At 36.5% G+C, this 24,588-nt stretch overlaps 1 protein-coding gene across 1 annotated transcript in view; it reads left to right on the top strand.

Moving 5' to 3' along the window:
* Positions 1-24,588, top strand: part of LOC150101218 (catenin delta-2-like) — a 728,964-nt gene that overhangs the window by 537,662 nt on the left and 166,714 nt on the right. The window contains exon 17 of the mRNA XM_090401243.1: positions 22,919-23,144. Within this exon, the coding sequence (XP_090257369.1) occupies positions 22,919-23,144 (226 nt within the window). The remainder of the gene's footprint in view (positions 1-22,918; positions 23,145-24,588) is intronic.

The raw sequence follows: 24,588 nt of genomic DNA on the forward strand, positions 1-24,588 counted from the left end.
TAGTTTCTACATTCGGCTTTGAAATAATGCTGGATCTAATATCCACTTTACTTATATAATTTTACATCACCAAACTGAAGTCTTTTGGCTCTTTATTTTAGTAAATACTTTTACATACCAACAGAGAGTTCTCTTATGAAAAATACACCTCTCCAACATGTCAAGTTCCTTAGTGCTGGCCGGTGAGCCTGAAAGGGTTAGAAGATCACCCAGTCCTTTTCAGGACTTCCAGGGTAGTGGATGGCAATGCTGTAGCCAATGAAGTTTTAACTGAGGCTCGGCTAATGCCGTTACTCAGTTACCATGACTAGAGCTTTCAGCTCAATTACACCCCATCCACACAGATTCTCTTCATTCAGATGACGGGATAAAGAGTCAAGGACTCAGTCCATCGCCCAGTTCATTTTAGAACTTTTAGAACTTCCTTAGTGCTGAACGAGAGTTTTTGTTTGCTCTCTTAAGGTTTCTCCCATTGAGGAGGCTTAAGATTTCAGAGGAGTTTTGCCTAGAGGGAATGGTGCTTTCCTGCAGAGCCTCTATCGGGACCATGTCGGTGGGTGCCTTTCCCTGGAATATGAACGGTTCTGCTTGGTGGTGGAGTGAGCCTGTCACTGAATGGAACTAATGCTGAGTTGGACGATCATTTGGTCACTTGTAGGGAGTGGTCTGGGGGATTGCCTAATTTTTAGAGAAGGCTTTACTTAAAATAGTTGTCTGGTCTCTGAGGAGAACCAACCAGTTCAAAACAGCTGTCAGGACAGTGAAACCTTATCAGAATGGACTAATAGAAAGCGAATATATAGATTGGGCAGCGTTTAGAACTTTCATAGTTTCTACATTCAGCTTTGAAATAATGCTGGATCTAATGGATCTAATATCCACTTTACTTATATAATTTTGCATTGCTGAACTGAAACCTTTTGGCTCTTTATTCAAGTAAATTGCTTCCCTACTTTTGGGTAGGTATATCAGCTGAAATAGCCTTGTATTGGCTATTCCAACTGATATACTGATGAGTATACCAGCTGGAATAGCCAATACAAGGACGGATGCTAATTTTGGAGCAAAACTCTTTAGAATAATCAGAGGAAATACTATCTGAACTAGGTGACTTACTGTATTAGAGCTAATGTAGATTACTGAGGATTTTTTTATGTCTTTTTTGGAAAAGATAGAGGATGCATGCACTGTGTTGTCTTACAGTAAAATTGTAAGACTACAGACTTTGTTTCATTGATGTACTGCAGAAAATTTATGTGACTGAGGACCTGGGAGTGATAATGGACAAGTAGCTGAAGTGAGTAAAAGTACTTAAAACAGTCATGGTGCTCACAACAGCTGAATTAGACATGTAGTGCACATGAAGAATTGCAAATGAGATATATATCCATACATCAAATAATATACACAGGATGGGCAACATGATCAGATATCATGCCGGCTGGGGTGCCACCTGGTTATACAAGGGCTCCTACTGGCTTCATTAGGGAATGAGGACAAACAGTGAAAAGTTAGCTACTGGAACAAACCAACTCAACACATATAGAAGAAGAATGAACTCAAAATCAGAACAACTGGAAAGTTATACCACATGGACATAATTGGCATTACTGTAAGACAAAAAATACGAAAACATGTGAGATCTTACTAATTGATAAGTATATTATTATTATTATTATTATTATTATTAAAACAAGACCTCATGGAGTCAAAGACTCATCTAGGAGGTCCTTTTATCTCACACACATCTCATCATACCGGGTCTTAAACACATTCAAACTCCTTGCAGACACCACACTCTCAGGCAAGGCATTCCAATCATTCACAACTCTGCACGAAAAAACCTGCCTCTCACTCCCCTACTCACACCCTCTTTATACAGTTTCCAGGTATGACCTCTGGTTCTCCCCTGATCTCCCACTATTCTCTGTAGAACTTCTCCACCATTGATCCTATAACAACCCCTTACCAACTTGTAGGTCTCTATCATATCTCCCCTCTTCCTTCTCTCCACTAGACTCTGCAAATTACATCTTTTCAATCTTTCCTCATACTCGACATTCCAGAGGTCAGAAACTACCTTAGTCAGTCGCCTTTGCACCCTTTCCAACATCTCTTCATCCTTCTGAAAACCAGGTGACCAAATCTGGGCACAATAGTCCATGTGTGGCCTAATCAAAGCCTTATACAATGGAACAAGAATCTCCCTACTTCTACACGTCAGTGTCTTCCTCATCATTCCCGGAAGTCTTTGTGTTGTCTTCACAATTTTGGCGATGTGTCCCCTAAATTTTAGATCCTTATCCACTATCACTCCCAGATCTCTTATTTCCTCTACTTCCAACAATATATTCTCACCAAGCATAAATTCTGCATCCCATCTTTGTTTTCCAAATTTTAAAACCTTACATTTTGCAACATTGAACTCACATCCCCATTTGCTTGCCCAATCACTCAATTTATTCAAGTCTTCTTGCAAGGATGTTATATTCTGGTAATAATGATCAAGGAAAAGAAGGCGTAACAATAGCATTAAACATGAAGAAACTTCTTAATTGGAGAGCAGGTTCAAGTAGAGGTATGCGGATAAACTTCAAAATGGGGAAATGAATGATGAAACTTATTTGTGCATAGAGTCAAACAGAGGGTTTTCCTACAGAAGAAGTGGAACAATTTTTTGAGTCATTAGAACATGCAGTTAACATAACGAAAATGGAGAAAGTAGCAATTGTTGGATATGATGTTTTGGGTGTTTAATCAACTTTGTTGTCTACTTTAACGTAATTTTTCATGTTTATTAAGACTTGAAGATACCAGTTCCATTTTAGTTGATGAAACTAGTAGGTGTATTTTTCATATTTGACTAATGACTAATTGAATGAATGACTAATAAATATCTTTGTTACTGAACCTTTTTATTTAAATCTGGAAAAGAGATCCTCCATAGCTCAGTCAGTATAGATAAAGCCCTTTGGTCGGAAAGACCGGGGGGCTTGATTCCCATCATTGACATAAGGAACCTTTATCTGGTCTTTCAACTAAAGGTGAGTTAGCTGGTCTCATATGGAGATGATGGATTTCTTCTCCTGGTAACTCAGGTTTTTCATTACTCAAAACAGGCAAACTGGCCCCATGAACACACATCTACAGACATAAATACCACCACCCCATGTCTCATCAGGCTCTGAGACAAGCCAGTTATGATCGTTTAAAGTCACATCATGTAAAATAGCAGACCCTGCACCAAGCACGATATAACATTTGAGGAAGAAGAAGAATTAGATCTGGAAAAGACATATGACAAGGTGCCCAGCAAAAAGCTTTTCAAAATGCTACAATTATTATTATAATTGTAGCATTTTGAAAATGCTACAATTATTATTATTATTATTACATCACACCTCCAGGGAGTCCAAAGACTCATCGAGGGAAGGCATCTACTCTACAACTTTGTCTCACTACTCCACCAACCTTCATCATCTAACACCAGTGCCATCTACTGCCGACTACCACTACTAGTACTTTCACAGATAATCATAAACATCCATGCCCACAGCGGGATTCTGAAAAGAATTATAACACCAGAGGAAAACTTGCGTAAAAAAAACTTTATTAGCATAGAATTTTCATCTAAACATCATCAGTACAAGAACACAGAATGGCAATGAAGCATTAACAGATGATTCTAAAAAGTGCTGCCACCTAGGTATCTAATGTAAGATAACTATAAAAGGTCATAATTTCCTAACTTTTTTTTAATACATACATACATATATATATATATATAGAGAGAGAGAGAGAGAGAGAGAGAGACAAAATAAAGTTAGTACTTTTTAAAATCAGCTAATCTTCATATCTCTAACAAAGGGGATAGATGTAGACCATCGAATCTGTTTAAGTTAGGACATTGAAGTATTCACATATTTCTTTACAAAACTTCTATGAGGAAATGACTTTTATCAAGTCATATAGTTTTTACATGAGTTTTCCTCCAGTTTTATAATTCTTTTCAGTATGCCAGCTCACGGTATTTCATTATTGAAACAAATAGCTACAATAGAACATTATACAGAGCAATACATAGTATATATTTAAGTTGTAAGTGTAATAGCATTTTGAAAAAAAAAAAAAAAATGTGAGAGGGAAGGTTAACAAAACAGGTCTTTGATGCCAAGATGGCAGGGAAAAGACTCAGCAGAAGACTAATATCTGGGTGGGTGGATTGATTCAACGTGAAGTGCCTTAGAAAACCAAAATGTTAGATATGACAATATTGGAGTGTAGACAAATAATAGTTTAATTTGGAGGAAAATGATAGGTGATTAGTAATAATGTAAATGTAACTTGGATACTAAAGTCTTCTGGTTCTGATTGCATTTCTCCAATTGTTCTCAAATATTGTGTGCCAGAGTTAACACTTATCCAGCAATGTTTCTATAATTTATTATACATTACCTTGATGGACCTATGTTTCATTCAGAATTTAGGTAGTGTATAATACATAGTAGTGTGTAATGTATAGTACAGGTCTCAAAGATGCCTCCAAGATCTCGATCATGAGGCTCTCTTCCATTATACCCATAGATTTCAGTAATGGGTGTTCCCATCTTGTAGGTAGTCTTCCTGGTTTTCTCTTTATTCTTGGTTGCCAATTGAGTATTGTATATGTTCATCTGTTATCCTTGAGTCTGGCTATTTGTGTGGTCTGATTTTTGTTATTTTCTTTTATCTTGTCAATGTAAGTAGGATTCCACTAAGGCAGTGTTTATGAAGTACCCCTTCTTAAATTTTCATTATTTCCAAGTATCCCTTATCAAAATAATAATAATAAAAAATAAATAAAAAAGTATATTTCATTGTAAATGTCTATTTTATTTGAATTTAGATGTACATGTAAACAAAAAAAAAAGATTTATTTTTAATAGAACAACATTTATAAAGATACTATACATTTTTACTTAAACGTGTGGACAGACTTATGTGTTCGTCATACATGTTATATATTTTTTAATGGTATATATTAGAACACAGAAAAATAAGTGATTAATTAATTTATTAACTTATTGCTGATATTTCGCTGGTGTTATAACCAGCATCTTCAGAGCACAAAAACACAGTTTGTCACAATACACGAGACTATAACAACATGGTGTAATCAATGGACTAGTTAAACAAAATTGTAGCAGCAACACAAAGACTAGAATCCTGATTTTGGCACCCTCTATCTGAAAAAAAAAAAAATTGCAGCTATCACATAAGCCTAGAGTCCTAAACAGAGAAAAAAAAAAAAAGAAAAAACCGGTACTAGTTTTTTCTTAAGATGACTGTCTCCCAGATTTTAGGCAAATTTATACAGCCATATTTGTTGAGATTTGGAATGTGTTTCAGGGCTTCTGTTGCCTCTAAGAACAATCTCTCCGACTTGTAAGAGTTTCTGTGCAGTACTTTTGTGTTCTTCCAGTTGATCCTGTGTGCAGGGGTATCCAGAATATGGTCTGCTAGGCTCGACTTGGCATAGTGATAATGCCGGATGTATCTTTTGTGTTGGTTGATGTGGATGTTCACAGTTCTTCCTGTTTGACCGTACTAATTTGCTCAATGGTCTGAATGCGGTGCATAGTTCATGTTTATTAAGAATTCTTGAAATCTTTTCGGATGTGCCTTTAATGTATGGGATGGTGACTGTTTTGTTGTAGTTCTCTGTGGTGGATAGTGGGAGGGGTTTCTTAGGAGTGTTTTGTATTTTGTTTATCTTATGGGGATTATAGCCATTGGCCAAGATGGTGTGGCATAGGTGAGCCAGTTCAGTAGCAAGAGTGTTGTCATCAGAAAAGATTGCTCTCGCTCATTGGGTTAGCATTTTTAAAATGCCATATTGTTGAGAAGAGTGATGGTGTGATTGTTTGTGTAAATATCTCTCTGTATGTGTGGGTTTTCTAAAAATTGAAAATGATAGGGAACCGTCTGGAAGACGTGTGATAAGTGTATTTAGGAAGGGCAGACAGTTATTAGCTTCCAGTTCCATTGTAAAGTGGATTTTTGGATGCTGGCTATTTAAATGCGCTAAGAATGTTTTCAATGTCTCTGGGCCATGTGGCCAATAGTAAGCACATCGTCAACATAGCTTAGCCAAAGTGTTGGTTTGAGAGTGGCTGTATTGATTGCTAGTTTTTCCAGGTGTTCTATGTAAAAGTTGGCTGGGGGGGGGGGGGAGCCCATGGCTGTCCCATCTATTTGTTTGTATATTTTCCCTTTCCATGTGAAATATCCTGCATGTATTGTGAATTTGAATAGTTCAAATATATCAGGGGGGAAGTGTGACTTCAGTAGATTGAGCTTTTCTATTAGTGGTACATTTGTGAATAGTGAGGTGATATCAAAGCTTACTATTAAGTCTGAGCTTTTTAGGGTATGGTGTTGTAAGATGCTTTTTAGGTGGGCTGAATTTTTGACAAAGAAGGGAGAATTGTTTGTGAGGGTGGCAAGTAGCTTAGCTAAATATCTAGCCAGTTTGTATGTGGGACTATTTATACTGTCCACAATAGGGCGTAAGGGTGTACCTTGTTTGTGAATTTTTTGTGCTCCATAAATCCTAGGTGTTTTAACATGGAAGGGCTTGAGTTTGTTTACTGTGTCTTTGGGCCAGGAAGTGACTTTTTTCAATAATTTACGTGCCTTATTCTTTTGTGTGTTGGTGGGATTGCGATCTACAATTTTGTATGTTGACTGATCTTGTAACAGTGTGTGCATTTTGTCTTCATATTCTGTTGTGTCCATCACAGTTGCATTCCATTTGTCTGCTTTTGTTATGATAATCTGGCTATTATTCTGTAGCTCTTTTACAGCAATGATTTCCTTATGCAGGATATTATTTTTGGGAAGCTTTGACTTGATTAGGATGTTGCCCACATCTAAACGTATGTTATTGGCTATTGTTGGAGGCAGGCTGTATATTCCCCGTTCGAGGGCCGCCATTATTTTGGCTTTTGGTACTTGTTTAGGAGTCACGGCAAAATTGTGCCCTCCATTTAAAGCACTAGTGGCTTCTTTGCATAAGGTGAGCGAAGATAAATCCATAACGACGAGATCTTGTTGTAATTGCGGTCGTTGTATAGTGCTGCGTTGTTGGAGATTTTCAAACTTATTTTGGTGTCGGTTTTTGACTATGTTGAATTCTTTTTTAGCCGTTGCGTCGGTGATGTTATCTAGGATCTCCCATAGTTCCATATTTAGAATATTATATAGTGATTCACGTAGTTAGTTGATGGTTGAATTTGATTTTGCTAATTCCAGGTGAGTGGCGTTGATGTTCACATAATAGCGCTACACTCGCTCATTTATAAATGCGTTGGGCTCTGGCCGAGTGGAACTTGTTTTTGATTTTAACACAGTTCGGTATTAAATTGGTGTCTCGGCACCTCTTTAAGAACGCTAACCTGTTCAGTTGCCACACCAATTTTAACTTCCACTTGCCATATTGTCGTGTCTTGTGTACGATATTGTCTCCGTGAAGAATCCTTAAATGTGTGGACAGACTTATGTGTTCATCGTACATGTTATTTATTTTTTAACAGTATATATTAGAACACAGAAAAATAAGTGAATAATTAATTTATTAACTTATTGCTGATATTTCGCTGGTGTTATAATCAGCATCTTCAGAGCACAAAAAAAACACAGTTTGTCACAATACGCGAGACTATAACAATATGGTGTAATCAATGGACTAGTTAAACAAAATTGTAGCAGTAACACAAAGACTAGAGTCCTGATTTTGGTGCCCTCTATCTGAAAAAAAAAACAATTGCAGCTATCACATAAGACTAGAGTCCTAAACAGAGAAAAAAACCGGTACTAGTTTTTACTTAAGATGACTGTCTCCCAGATTTTAGGCAAATTTATACAGCCATATTTGTTGAGATTTGGAGTGTGTTTCAGGGCTTCTGTTGCCTCTAAGAACAATCTCTCTGACTTGTAAGAGCTTCCAGTTGTTTAGTTCTTCCAGTTGATCCTGTGTGCAGGGGTATCCAGAATATGGTCTGCTAGGCCCGACTTGCCATAGTGATAATGCCGGATGTATCTTTTGTGTTCGATAATGCGGATGTTCACAGTACTTCCTGTTTGACCATAGTAGGCTTGATTACGTGAGCAGGGTACTTTGTAGAGTCCTGGATGTGATAAAGGGGAATGCTATCCTTGGGTGAGCGGATAAGGGTTGCTAATTTGCTCCACGGTCTGAATGTGGTGCGTAGTTCATGTTTATTAAGAATTCTTGAAATCTTTTTGGATGTGCTTTTAATGTATGGGATGGTGACTGTTTTGTTGTAGTTCTCTGTGGTGGATAGTGGGAAGGGTTTCTTATAGAAATATTCTTGCAGATAGTTGCAATTTTTTTTTTTTCAGATAGAGGGCACCAAAATCAGGACTCTAGTCTTTGTGTTGCTGCTACAATTTTGTTTAACTAGTCCGTTGATTACACCATGTTGTTATAGTCTCAGTATTGTGACAAACTGTGTTTTTGTGCTCTGAAGATGCTGGTTATAACACCAGCGAAATATCAGTAATAAGTTAATAAATTAATTATTCACTTATTTTTCTGTGTTCTAATATATACCATTAAAAAATAAACAACAAATTTTTACTTAGTTTGAATAATTTATCATCAGTGAGAGGGATAATATCAACTTTTTCTTGTTGCTTGCAGCTACTCGTATGTATTATATTGCTCTCGTTTTTGCGTTTTATATGTCCAGCCTTTAACCAATGATCCATACTTAAGAATTTGAAAGCTAAAAAAATACTGTATTTAGTAAAATATTACTCGCATTTTTTACCCAAAACTTAATGCAAAAAAATCGTGGTGAAGATATATGCGGTAATTTTCAGAAATTAAAGTTTACAGGAAAAAACTGAAAATGGGCATGACTTACCAAGAAGCTCCTATTTGCTATCACTACTTCTGGCCTTGAGAGCAGTTTCCTTGTGTGCAACGTCAAAGTCATCTTCTTTCCCATTATTTCAAGCAAAAATTACCAGTAATTTACAAGACTTCAGATACATAATGAACAATCTTTCACAAATGACCAATGAGAAGTGAAAGCAGAGTGCGAAATGGACAGCAATGGTAAGCCAGTAGAGATTGAACAGCTATGAAGACATGCATATGATTGATGCAGTATTAACAAACGATCGTGCGACTCAAAGACAAAAGCAAGCCGACAATTTGAGTTGGCTCTCATTTCAACAATTGAGTTGAAATGCTAATTCTCATCAACTGAATTGCATAATATCTGAAACACATTCACTATATATTTCTTAGTTTTAACACGTTCATGGCAGGGTGGTTTCAAACAAAACCATATGTTTCACTAGCATGAAAACCATGTGGTTCATTAGTTAGTGCCATTTTTATCCCAGTTGTCTCTAATTGCACTATTTGTTGAGAAATATATTACACAGCCTGCAAATGTCTCTGTACCTTATTCAAGGACACAGTAAAACTAATTATTTTTCATGCATTTGCAGTATAGTAGCTGTTGCGGAGGGCGTGTTGTTTGCAGCACGGAGCGAGTTACTATCACCCTGATGTGAACGTTGGGGTGATAGTAGCTCCCAATTTGAGTAGAAGAATTCATGTGTAATATAATTTAATATACATATATATAGTTTCCTCAATATATATAATTTATTACAAAATATATACGTTTAAATTAATTCTCTTTTTTTTTTCTTAGTAATGATTCCATGCGTTAATGATGCATAGCTGAAAATTGTCACGTACCCCCTGAAGACCTTTCACATACCCCCGGGGTAGGCATACCACACTTTGAGAAACACTGTAGTAAAGCACTGATGACTGCATTGTGTTCTATGGTATCAAATGCTTTTTTAAAATCAATAAAGAGGAAACATAGAGGGATTCGGTATTCTCTGCATTTTTCTGTTAATTGTGAAATGACCTGGATATGATCTGTTGTGGAGAAGCCTCTTCTGAATCTTGCCTGCTCTCTACTAGAGTTGTCTTCGAGAGTGTTTTGGATTCTGTTCATGATTTTATGTATGTGAGAGTAGACAGACTGGACAATAATATAAAATAATGTAAAAAAAAATACTTTTTTGTATCTTCTTTGTTCCCTTTTTTTGAAAATAGTATGGTTTTTGAGGTCTTCCATTCCTCTAGAATCTTTCCTTCTTTGAAGATCTGGTGGCCAAGGCTTTGAATATAGTTGGTCCACTTTGTTTTATTTCTTCAGCCTCAACATGATGAAGTCCTGAGGCTTTACCTTTATTCATTTTCGTAAGGGACATGTTCTATTTCTTCTGGAAGTACATCTGGTATATCGCTTTTGGAATGATAGGTTCTGAAACTTGACATTTGATTACATAAAGGTCACTGTAGAAATTCTGCACAATTTCTTCTATATTTTTTCTGTTAGTATGTTTCTCTCCATTTTTATCCTGTAGAAGAAGATGGAATTAACTGTTTAAAATTTAAGTCTTTCTCTATTTTTTCTCTAGTTTTTGCCTGCACTACTTCCCTTAGTTTTTTTTTGTATCTGAAAGTTTTGTAGTCTTCTAGAATTCTTTTCCTTAGTAACTTACAGATAATTTTGTATTCTAAAAAAATCCTTCAGATTTCTTCAGTTCTTTTCTCCTTTTCAGTAGTTCTGTGGTTTCAGGTCATTCTCTTTTCTTGTGTTTCATGGGAATTTTTTTTTTTTTTTCACTCATTGAATTTATTAATACATTTAGTATAGTTATCATTTATGTAGCAGTTCTTAATAGTCCATTCAGTCTATTCTATGTACTTCCTGTACTTGTGGTAGTCTATTTGGATTGTCTTTTGTGGTTTGATGTTGCCCTGATTTTATTATTATTACTACCCCAAGACCTCATGGAGTCAATGACTCATCTGGGAGGTCCTTTTATCACATACACACAGCTCATCATACTGTGTCTTAAACACACTCAAACTCCTTGCAGACACCACACTCTCAGGCAAGGCATTCCAATCATTCACAATTCTGCACAAAAAAAAAACCTTCCTCTCACTCCCCTACTCACACCCTCTTTATACAGTTTCCAGGGATGACCTCTGGTTCTCCCCTGATCTCCCACTTTTCTCTGTAGAACTTCTCCACCATTGATCCTATTACAACCCCTTACCAACTTGTAGGTCTCTATCATATCTCCCCTCTTCCTCCTGTTCACCAGACTCTGCAAATTACATCTTCTCAATCTTTCCTCATAAATCTTATGTCTTTGTTATACCGTAAATTCTTGGTGAGATAGCATAGTGTGGAAGTAATTTTTTTGACTGTAACTTTGGGCCATGTAGTAATTGATTTAAGTAGTTTCTCGGTTTTCTTTTTTATTCTATTGGTTGGGTCGTACATAAAAGTTTGTATGTACTATTATCCGAGACTATCAGAATCATTTTTTCTAAATATGTGGTTCGGTTTAGAATAACATTGGCACTTCCTTTATCAGCTCTAGTTATTACGATGTTTGGATTTGATTTTAATGATTTCACTGCTGTTAATTCTTTTTCGTTAAGTTGCTTATTATTGTTTTCTTATAATTTATATTTTAAAATGTTGGCAGTTTCTAAACATATTTTATCTGCTATGGTATTTAGGATGAATCTTAAGCCTCTTTCAATATTACAAATAAAATCCAGTTTGCTCACTGATCTCAGTGCTACGGCAAAATTTAGACCTTTGCTTAGTAGCGATAGTTCATCTTTGTTTAAGGCGTGGTTGCTAGGTTAACTACGTTACTGTTACCTGCAGGCGATCGGTGACTCCTTTTGTTTCTTGCTTCTGGTTGGTTGTTAACAATAAACGATTAACATTTCTGACATAAAGGGTGAAGCAAAATGCTTTTCATACTCCCTGCTATCTGATAGGGAAACAGTGAGTGGAAAAATTTGAGTCAATTGCTTGCCCTGAGCAGGCTTGAAGATTAAATATTAGAGTTGGAGTTTGAAATGGCTTTTGGTCTTTTATGTTTGAAGTAATCCATTGCTTTGTAATTTGCAGCTAGTTGAACCAATTTGTTGGGATGTATAGATGCTTTTGAAAATGGCGTTGTTGCGGTAGTTTGCATGAAAGTGTAAATATAGGGGATATCTGTGTTCAGATGGAGTTGTGCATTTCTTACAAACCATGGAGCGTTTAGGATCATTTGTAGACATTTATTTTGCACACGTTGTAACTTGAGAATATTAGTATCAGATCAGTGGTAAGGCTCCAAACCTGAGAAGCATAAGTGAGTATAGGATGAAACATCAGTTTGTAGATAAGTAATTCGATTCGATTCTGGTGTTTAGCTTACTGTTCCTGTTGATTAGATGATAGAGTTGAGCAGTGGCTTTTGATGTCTTTACACAGGGAGCCCTGATATGGCCGCTGAAAGTTAGCCTTCTGTCCAAGTAATACACGAAGGTATTTGACTTCTGTTTGCCACGGGATTTTTGTGTTAAACAGGAAGATGTCCCCCTTTAGGAAGCATCGGTCTTCTGGCGAATAGCATGGCTATGCTCTTCTGGGGATTCACTTGCAGTCTCCATTTTCTGAACCATTTTTCAATCAGTAGTAGATTTACTTGCAGTTTTTTGATGGCAAGATCAGTGCTAGTAAGGATCCTTGGACTCCAGCCAAGATACAGTTTGTGTGTTGATACTGTATCATTGATCTTGATTTGCATACGCCTGTCAAAAAGGTATGATTTAATTACGTGAACCTTTTCTAATGGTATTCCAGTTCAGATCAGTTTATGCAGTAATCTGAAATGCTAAATTTTATCAAATGCACTGGCTATGTCAGGGAAAACAGCCCCAGTGCATTGATGCCAATTGTATCCGATGAAGATGCATTCGACTAGTCTATGTATCTGTTGTGCTGTACTATGGAATTGACAGAACCCAAACTGCTCTTTAGGAAGAATGTTTAACTTGCATACGGAGGCTTGGAGTCTGGTAAGAAATAACTTTCTCTGCAATTTTATCCAAATTTGAGATGAGGCTGATTGGCCGATAATTAAGGCAGGTGCGGGTCTTTTCCGGTCTTATGGATTGGAATTATATCCACCTCCTTCCACAACAGGAAGGGAAATGTTTGAAATGGAGGATGGAATTAATTATGTTGGTCAGATGTAGAATAGCTATAAAAGGCAGCAGCTTTTATCACTTTGTTAGTGATGCCATCAGGTCCAGGAGCCTTTTTGTTTTTTAATTTCTTGATTATATCATATATTTCTGCTGGTGATGTGGGTTCAATTTGATTGGAGCAGGTTACAGAAGATTTTAATGAACATCTGACATGTTTATGGATCCTGTAGATGTGATTAAAGTCTAGATGTTCATATGAGGGTTTACATTGCTTGTCTAAGTTCTCTGCTATTGCTTCAGCTTTATCTGCATCAGTGTGAATGAGGCCAAGATCTGTTTGGAGAGGAGGGGGGGGGGAAGATATTTGTTTTTGATCTTTCTGATTCGATTCCAAATGAAGCGATTGTCAGGAGAGATAGAAGTCAATCTTTCTCCCCAAAGTTGACTTCTAAGGGCATCTCTCACTGCAGAATTGAGCTTATTCAGGATTTGTTTGTCTTGTGGTGCATGGGTATTGTGAAACCTTTTTCTAGTGTTATTTTTCTCCTAGATCAGGTTCATGATATCTTCTGGCAAGTGATTGGGCCTGAGGGCAGTTGTGGAAGTAGTGACTGCTGTAAATGCTGTGTTAATTTGTTGGGTCAAGTCGTTAACAGCTGTTTCAATTTCTTTGGATTTTATAAGTGGAACAGGACCAATATATTTCGGGAGTACTTTGGTCAACCTTTCCCATGATATGAGTTTGTTTGTGTGGGGGAGACAGTTTTCCCTGGTTTCCCAATTGTAGCAGTATTGGATTGTGATCAGATGAAAGATCATTTAGTGTCATTAAACTGTATTGGAGTCTTGCATTATGTATGACTATGTCCAAGACATTAGCCGTGCCATACGTATTATGATAAGTAGGTTCATTGGGACCTGCCACAACTGCGTTGTTGGATCCTGTATAGTTAGCAAGTATGTGGCCGTTTTTATTGGTAGTTCGACTGTTCCAGGCAGGATGCTTGGTTTTTAAGTCACCAGCAATGATGACAAGCTCTCTGATGCCCAAGATGCCGTCCAAATCCGAGGATAGTAATGATTTTAATGGAGGATTGTATGTCATCGGATCATAATTTTTAGTCTACTAGCCGAGCTCGTGAGAACCTCTACACCTGTAATCTCTAGATTAGTGGGAGGTGGGATATTTACATAATGACTAATGTAATTCTTGATTAAAATGACAGTGCTGCCACCTCTGTCGGTCAGCCTGTCAGTTCTGTACAGATGATATCCTATTATTTTGGGGTTTTCCAATGATCTCATATGCATTTCACTTATCAAAACTACATCCGGCTGATGTCTTTGGGTGAACTCTTGGAGCTCCAAGTCCTTATTTCTGAGGCCATTCGCGTTCCACTCAGTAATCTACAGTGAGTCTGAATTTAGTTTATTCCTGTTCATGAGTGAGCTCTGTGAGGATGGTTTGTTTATCCTTTAGGAATCTTTTAGTAGAGGATGGTGTTGGGTTGGATCTGCTGAAGTCTAGTAGCATATTTGCCAGAGAAGAGGTGATGATAGCTGTTAGGTTTGTGTGTGGTACTAGCTGATCCTGTTCATGAGTTATCTGTTTAGAAATGACTACATCCGCATATGTCCTTGTCTGTCGTTGCTGAGTTGTTCTTTTAAAGGCTTCTGACAATTTTTGCTGGTCTTTGAGAGTCTGTAAAGCCGAGGCTTCTGACGTAGATCTACTTGGAAGGAAGAGTGTCTGTCTGTCTCCGATCTTCTGTTTTTTGGGTTTTGGATTGGACATGTAGTTGGCTGTGTGTGTGTGGGGGGGGGGTCACCGCAGTAGGCACGTTTAGATGGATGGTTTTCAGCTTTGTGCAGATATTGGTTGGGTGGCTGTCCCCACATTTAACCATTTAAACTCAGCCTTACGCATCTTCTGTGCATGGCCACATTTTTGTCATCTGTGGCACTGACCTGTTGAAGCCCTTTTCCTTAAGGGCTCGGGCTGATTTTCAGTCCACAGATGGACATTAGGTCATATATATATATATATATATGTATGTGTGTATGTTTGTATGTTTGTAGCTTGACTGATCTCAGCTAACTAGTGGCATCGGGGTCTTGTCCTTTTTGGTAATTCTGCTGACCTTGATGGGTGGTAGGTCCGGATGGTGTAGATCAGCAGCCACTCCTTCTGTGGATATGTCTTCAGACACTCCTCTGAGCACTACCTTCAGATTTTTCTCTGAACCAAGTGAGAAGGTATGATACTGAATGCCTCTGGCATTCATTCCTCCTGTGAGTTTTTGGTAGTCCATCACTGTGGTGGGCTGAATCTTGATATTTTTTGCGTAGTTATAAGAGATCTGTAGATTGGACATGGTAGTCCTTAGAGACATCTATCTTTGTTTTTTGTCAGTATAATGGGAGATATCTAGTGGAGGCAGAGGAGTCCGAAATGGGACCGTCTTCTTCCATTCCATCCTCTTTTGGTGGTTTGGAGGCCGTGGTTTTGCGCTTCTTGCACAAGCAGACCTCTGTGAAGTCTGAGGGGGCAGAGATCTACAAGTCCTTCCTCTCATCTGCTGGAGCATTGTCGTCATACTCATCATCCCCCAACATAGAGTATAAATTAAGTTCAAATTTTTTGAGAATCTTTTTTGGTATATTTATGGCTAGTTCTCTGTCCAATGACTCCTAGGGCATCAGCGTCAACCCCACTCATATCGAGAACACGAGATGCTAAATCACTGTTTAAGATGGTGGGTCCTTGAGTCTGCGTAGATGTCCCATAAACCCAATCAGTAGTCTACCCGCAAAGAGAATTCTGCAGCCGCAAACGACTGCCAGCATAACCAAGCATTGGAAAAATGCTCGAAGTAACAGTAATTTTTAGTTTTATAGTACTCTAATAAAATGGGAAAAGGAGTGTCGAGAACAAGTGAAAACCTCCCTCCCTAAAATACCATACATCCACCACTGGTCCTAGTGGGTGGGACATACACGACCATCAGACCTCATGCATTTTTCATGCATAGGGAGACAGTAGGTTTCAAGCTGTGTTAATTCCAGTGCAATGTGCGTTTCCCAAAAAAGCCTTATATAAAATTCAATCAGATACAACCTAAAATAACATGTCCGATCATATCAAAAGTCAATAGTGATTCCCCAAAACTACACAGTTCACAATTCTTTGTGAATCAAAACTCAAAATTTTCCCGTTCACAATTCTGGTTATTAACGTTCACTGTGGGGAAATTCAAATATGTCTGTTGCTTTTTGTCGATCTTTTAGTGTATGAAATTTGGATATGAGATTTTCTTTCTTAGTTTGAAGGATATGGTTCGCCTTGTTGTCCTAATCTTTTTGAGGATAATCCAAATATCTGTGTTCAAGTAACTTGAAAGTTCAGATTTTACATATTGTACCTGATTTTGAGTAATAGTCAAGTTTTTTCTAGTAGCCTGGATCTATTCTCTGAGTAACGGTTTCTCCATGCGGTGGTATATTCGTTGCACCTTTGCTGAGGTAAATTTTCTCTTTGGTTTGATGCAATTCAGAATGATATTGCTGTCCCTGCAACGTTTTAAAAATGCCAGTCGATTGATCAAACCAAAAACATTAATCTTCAACTTGCCGTATTGATTGCATCACTTGTGGGTTGAATCTCCATGAATTATCAGAATTTCTTTTAGTGTTGCAAGGTGATCAGCACTCATTTTAGAAATTATGCACTTTACAGCCATGTTATAAATAACTAATTTTAATTTCCCAACGTTTCGTAACCGAGAATTTATGGTCTCCCAAAGACACACAAACAAAACACACCACTACAGCCAATAGTCGAAGGTATAGACAGCCCGAATTATCACCTAGCCAAGAAATTAGCGGCAACATTCAAGGAGTTGGTAGGTCATTCCCCTTCCTATATCAGAAACGCACAACATTTCATAAACATAATCAAAGGCATTATATTAGAAAAAGATGATTTATTAGTCAGTTTTGACATATCTGCCCCTCTTTACTAATGTCCCTTTAATCTGACACCTGAATATCTGATAATAACTCTGGATAGAACCCTGACATATAAACAGCATATGATTAATATCGCTGCTAAAGTTCGCACCAGAAATAACATAGTTCAGAAGCTTTGTGGTACTATATGGGGCTCAAGTGCTACAACTCTGTAGTGCACTGCAATGAGTCAATGCTGCAGAGTATAGTGCTCCTGTCTGGCTCAATAGTTACCATGTCAATAAACTTAACTTCACTCTGTGTTTAATAACAGGTTGCATTAGGAGTACACCCTTACAATGGCTCCTCACTTTGAGCCATATTGCTCCTCTGGAACTGCGACGACAGGAAGCATTGCTTCGTGAATAAAAAGAATTTTAAATAACCAAAATCTCTCAATACATGAATTTATTCCAGATGCTTTATCTAATAGACTAAAATCCAGAAGACCTATCATAAAAACCACCTATAGTCTTCTTAACCAGAATGACAGTATGGTGAGTAGGTGGGATGTACTGTGGTACCAAGCAGCATCATCTGAAGTTCGCAATCACATAAACATCTTCCAAAAACCATCTGGATTTGACCTGCCCAGGAATATATGGATGATGGCTAACAGGATTCTTACAGGCCATGGTGTATGTGGAGACTTACTTTCAAAGTGGAGTAAGATACCAAATCCCCACTGTCCCTGTGGAGCCAAGACCCAAACCATTTACCATATAGTACAGGAATGTGAGCTGACAGCATATCCAGGTGACTTTAAGGATATCTTTGACCTATTTCCAGAGGCAATCAACTGGATCAAAAACCTAAATATTAAAATATGACTAATCTTCTGTCTGATGCTTGTCATAAATGTCATATTTGTATTTGCCTGAAAGTAGACCCTTTTTATAATTTTTTTTATCATATATGTGTATCTTATCTATACTCTTGTATTATATCTTATTGTCTTTTAACCCATGTGTACAAGCCATACGATAAATAAATAACTAACGTCCCAATCAATGACACAATCCTTCTTTTACAGAACAAATTCCTTCCAGATATCATGGCACCCTTTGCGGATGTATTACATTTTGGTTATTTTGTATGGCAAAACGCTTTCTATCTACAAAAAGAAGGCACATGCCATGGGCTCACCATTATCTCCTCCCCCCCTGTTGCTAACTTTTATATGGAACATTTTGAGCAACATGCTCTAGATTCCTCTTTTCTTTGAAACCCAAAGTCTGACTTAAAAACGTTGGCGATGTTTTCCTGATCTGGCCCCATGGCCGCTAGACACTTTGCTTAACCTTCCAAATGGCCAGGACGTCTATAGACGTCCAACTAAATCTGGATATGATTCAGCCCACCTGTTTAAAGAACCAGATAAGAAGTGCAATTTGACCATCCTGTCCATTAGAAGGTGTGATAAACCCTCACCCTGAAGAGAACGGTTAATCGGATTATCTCACGTTCATAGCTACCTCTCAGTTGCCTATAACAAGAAACGCACATCCTGGTTCTATGCTGGTCAACTGGATTTTAGTTATACAGGATAGACTAAAAATAGAGAAATTATTTATATTTTTGTTTTCTCTTTTTATTGTACAATACAATTTTAATTTCTGGACAAAATAAAGGTCTTGCATAATTTCTTCACTTAAATATTGCCTTACCTTGGAGAACCAATTTGATTTTTAATTCTTTTTGCGCTAATTTTTTTCTAATCGCTTTCTAGACAAAACATTATTCTTTGTTCTCGAAGAAATTAATTCACGATAATTATTTGAAATATTCTTTTAAAAAAAGGAAAGAAAACAGGCTGCCGACATTCCAGATTATATTATTTTTATTTTTGTACAAAACCATCGAAATCGAATAATACTTCACAGATTTCCTTTAGGACACGCTGGAACAACTTTGCTTTATAGAGAATAACGTGAAATTCTTTAATCATATCACTAAATTTTTTCTTTATATTATATAGTAATCTACTGTTCTTTGTACTTTCACTTTCTTGGTTTCCCTGTATAATTGGTCATTACAAAATGAAATTAACAGTTATAGATATTTACTGCATAATTCAGATATTTTATTCTCCAATTTTTAAAGTAAGCGATACATTTGTTTATTTTTATCATTCAAAATATGTATATCAAATGCATCAAATGTAAAATTTCATTTCCTTTCACATTAAAGATGAACTTTATTTCAAATTTATTTCAAAGTCGAAATAAAGTTTCAAATGAACTTTATTTCAACTTTGATAGCATCACCCCTCCCATTGCAACATTACCAGACACCCGAAAGCTGTTATGAAACATAGGTACAGTTTTTATTTCATTCGTGATTTTTCCATAATAATTGTTCCACATAACGTTTAATTTTTTCGACACAGAAACTAAGTTTTGATTATTATAAATTTGCAAATTATAAATAAGAAAATATACATATTATTTCCCTATTATTATAAATCAGGAAGTTATGTGACGTTCGCTAATAGGGGAAATTAATATTTAAAAATACTGTCATCCTACAAATGCAATATCAGAATATGCTTCGAATGTCTGCTAATCAATCAGAAAGATGGAAAAACAGAACAAGGAATTTCTGCCTGTAAAATATTCAGTTATTGCACGAGGTACTTTAGTGTGCTGCCTTCTGGGCATGTTCTTTTGATCTGGTTCCCAGTGGTGGTGGTAGTGTGTGTGTGTGTGGGGGGGGGGGGGGTTTGGTAATCTCCGTTAGTCTATATAGAATTCATTTGTGAGATGGCAAGCAAGAGCAGTAATAGCAGTAATTTTTTTCAAGATAATTATCAAATAATTTAGAATTTTTCGATAATAAAAGTGAAACTGATCACTATAAATAAAGAAATCATTTTTGGCATAAATACTTCATCAGCCTGTAAAAGAAATGTCAGTTTTACTGTGTTAGGATATCTGAACAACAGAAAACGAAACAAGACATTCTTGCTTGAGGCAATTTAGTGTGACTTCTAGGAAACTTTCTGTCTTGTGTTTCTCAAAAGAGTAATCTAAGACTTTTAGCTTTTCCTCTAGGTAAGAGGATTATTGTCCAGCATTTCTAAGACGTATTTCAGAAATAGCAATCAGCAGAAATAGAAGTAGTAATATTTAGATTTTTTTAAAAAAAAAAAAAGTAACACAATTGAAATTTCTTTGTGTGGGTTTTACATGTTGAAAATACAGCATAGTATTTCTAAATCTTAGAATAATTTCAGCAGACCGCTGATTTCAGATTCAAAGAAAGAGTACAGAATTAGAAGCTTCGATATACAACAATATTATTGCTTTATTTCTTTTGTCAAAACGGTAAACTGAAATAAGAGATTTTGAATACCGTCTGAAAGCTTTCAAAGCTATAGAAATTTAAAGTAGTTATGCAACTCAGTTCCAGGACAGAAGGGGGGGGGTTGCAGTAAAAAATCCAAAAATGAGCATAAATTTTTAATCATTCCATACAGGATATCCTTCCTATTATATTTTCAACATATCTACAGTAGTTAAGCACTGGATATTATAGTAATGTGCATCCTACAAAAAAAAAAACCTCTGTTGCAATTTACAGCAAAAGAAGAAGGTGAAGAGTCTCTGATAAAATACCATTAGGTATAAATTTTTGATACTAAAAAAGATACAATATCGGAAACCGAGTAATGCAGTTTATAATCATTTGTTGTTCATAAAAAAAAAAAAAAAAAACAATCATTCCTGAAATTGAAATGTGACAATCCATATAAAGGTATTTTGCAAAGAAAGAAAGCAAAATGTCATATTTATTTCACTAAATGTTATTTAAAAATATAAATATTTGACAAAATATTTTAAACGTAAACAAACATTTGAAAATTTGCGAAAACAAATCAGTAAAGTGGAGGAAATTAATTATTACTAAAGTACATTGCAAAGGCTGATCTATGGTCATTTCAAGACTGATTATTTATTTTGGCAGTGTGAAACTTCTATTTTTGGAAAGAGACACAAGAAATAAATTATTCAGCAAAAAAAAAAACAAAAAAAAAAAACGATCAAATATCCTAGTGCAGTGAAGAAAATTCGAAGTAACAGAGTACATGTAAAGACAAGTGACACAAAAGTCGCTCGACCACAGTTAATCCACTAATGGCTCTCAAATCTCCATTAAGGGATTAATTAACAGCAGAGGAGAGTAAATACTTGATAAAAGATAGAATGCTGATGAAGTTTTGATCCATGAAAAAGTCTGGGGTAGTCTTGCTATTTCATCCACCTTGGCCAGTAGGAGGGTTAACCACCTAAACAAAAAATACAAAACAGTTCACAATTGAGATTGAAAAACAAAACGCGCTTCCTTTTCTAGATACGCTTGTCACACATCTTCCCTCTGGCAGTCTTTCCTTCACTGTTTACTGGAAACCGACACATACTGGCCAATATATACACATAAACCCCTACCACTGCCCAACACAAAAAAATCTGCTCCAATGAACAAGCACTGAAAGACGAATTTAAAGATATCAGCAATACTTATATAAAAAATGGTTACTGCCAAAACACTATTAACAAAATTCTCTACAAGACCTCAATAAAAAACAAAGATAAACCAGACTACAATAAAACTATAACCATTCCTTACATTAAAGGTACATCAGATAAAATTAACAGAAGACTACAGAAATACAACCTCAAAGCCACCTTTAAACCTTCTGCAAAATTAAAAAGCTTACTCAACTCATCCAAAGACCCACTCCCTCCGATGGCCCACCCTTGAGTATTCCGTATTTATTGCACCTGTAATCTACCATATATAGGGGAATACAGGATGCCCAATTTCTATCAGACAAAAGCAACATAAATGACACATTAAATATAACTATGGTGAAGCTGGCCTTTCTGATCATGTCCTGAACACTTGACATAGAATTGACTGGAAAAGCACCAGTTGTTTACATCACCAAAACATGGTATGAATGCAAATTTAAGGAAGCCTATGAGATTCTTATCAACCACCCCAATCTGAACAATAATGATGATCTAAAAATCCCAAGCATATGGAAGGCACATATAGATCATCCCTGGAAACTGTATAAAGAGGGTGTGAGTAGGGGAGTGAGAGGCAGGTTTTTTTCGTGCAGCGTTGTGAATGATTGGAATGCCTTGCCTAAGATTGTGGTGTCTGCAAGGAGTTTGAGTGTGTTTAAGACACAGTATGATGAGATGTGTGTGATAAAAGAACCTCCCAGATGAGTCTTTGACTCCATGAGGTCTTGGGTAATAATAATAATATTCTACCCACGGAACCTTTCTCCGTAAGACTTAACTATAAACAGGACTGTAGATAATCCAGAATCTTAAATCTAATATAACAATTGTCATGTTATAAATTGGACATCATTGTTACTGTAAGAAAACTATCTATATGAAAGAATGTTTCTCCCATGTTATCTTAAATAGAATTTAGCTTTGATGTAGTTTCTAAATATTTAATTAATTTTTAAGTTTATCTGTTTTTTTTTTGTTTTTTTTTTCACTAGAGGTCATGCTTCTAGATCAGTAGAATAACTGATCATATTATTGTTTCTTTGTGTGATATGTAACTCAGCTTGTCCTTGTGTATTTGTATATACTTCAGATGATGACCTTAATATGAAGGTCGAAACATCGGGAAATTAAAATTAGCTATTTATAACATGGTTGTAAAGTCCATAATTTCTAAAATGAATATTATTTTCTTGTTTTTTCTTATAATAATGTTATTGTGATAATTATTTGTTTGTCTGTGCATGTTCGTTTATTTATTTTACAGTTGCTCTTTAATATGTGGCAACATCAAGAATTGAGAGAAGTTTATAGGAAGGCTGGATGGAAAGAATCTCATTTTATTACCAAAACGATGGTTGCTCGTAATGCCACTTCTCCACCCAGTAGTGCCAACAATACATTAAGCCGACCAATGAGTACACAGGGAGGAACAAATTATGAGGATAGGACATTAATAAGAGGAAGGGATCTAAACTCCACTGGAAACCCAGGTTTGTAATTTTTGTGTGCGTGTTAAGAGAAAATTTTAGGATTTTAAGTATTCGTTATTTAGAAAGTTTTTTGACAGTAGTTACTAACAATGTCTGAGTAGGGCAGATGTATAAATAATTTATTAACATTTAATAAATTCTTAATTTAATTTTGTCTCTTGTTTTGTTTGGATATTTTATTTACCCAAATTGTTATTTTCTTAGTAGTGAATGAAATAAGAAGTTACTTTCATCTTAAATTTTCATGTTAGAAATAAATAAAAAATAGTATATTATATAAAGAATTGTCAAGGTATTTGACAAATACCACATGGAACTCAAAGTTATGCAAATTAGAACAAATTGGGATGGAGATGATACTTGTTATGTGGATAGGAGGGTGGCTGCTGGACAGATATCAAAAAATGATATATGTAGGAGCAGAATCAAGGTGAAAACAGGTGACTAGTGGTGTTCTGCAAGGTTCAGTGCTGCAACCACTACTGTTTCATTTGTACATAAACAATATAGGAAACAACCTGAAAGAAAATATTCAGTTGTATACTGATGATGAGAAATTAGGGGATTAATAGTTAATGAAGGTGAGGTTGTAGAACTGAATATAGTTTTAGACTATCTGTGTTGTTGGTTTGTATTTCAACTACAGTTTCTTCCAGGTTTGTAGTTGTTGTTTTCTTGATCTCATTGTATCTTATGCTTTTTTTAACAAATATAGCCATTCTGCCCCCTCTGGCATTGAGCCTGTCTGTCCTAAGTAGCGTGTAGTTCCTTATTTTGGGATTGTCGCAAGACCGAAGGTGCATCTCGTTGACTAAAAGGATGTCTATCTTATCTTTCAGCAAATTCTTTTAGTTCTAGGAGGTTGTTGTTTAGTCCGTTAGCATTCCAATCAGTATTGAGTTAGCTATGGTAACTGTGTTATCCATTAATCACGGAGAAGATGACTTGTGTGTTTTTGAGGAATTTGTTGGTGTCGCCCTGATTGGGATTTGTTTTGCTAAAGGCCATTAACATCTCTCCTAGAGTAGCAGCTAGGATTGCTGCAGGATTTTGGTTGCAAGATGCCGGATTGGTACTTGTAGAGACCGCAGATGTGTATGATTTCTCGGGAGTAACAGCCTGCGTTCTGATTTCTGGTGTAGTTCACTTCTGAGTGGGCAGGGGTAGTGCCTCTCTAGCCTTCTGCAGGTTAGATGGGTGGAGTGAACATCCCTTGTAGTTGGCTGGGTGTGGGCCGCCACAGTTTGCGCGCTTAGCAGGCGTGGTTCGCAGTTTGACGCAAGTGTGCAAGGGATGGTTGTCACCGCACTTGACGCAATTGTAATCCACTTTGCATAGTTTTTGTGCATGCCCATATTTTTGGCAGCAATGGCATCGACCAGCTGAAGCCTTTCTTCTGAGAGGTTCGATCTTGATAACTAAGCTGCAGACTATTTTAAGGTCG

The sequence above is a fragment of the Typopeltis vanoorti genome, chromosome 12 (assembly GCF_054136105.1).
Source record: "Typopeltis vanoorti isolate ZY-2024b chromosome 12, IOZ_Tvanoo_1.0, whole genome shotgun sequence".
Lineage (NCBI taxonomy): Eukaryota > Metazoa > Arthropoda > Arachnida > Uropygi > Thelyphonidae > Typopeltis > Typopeltis vanoorti.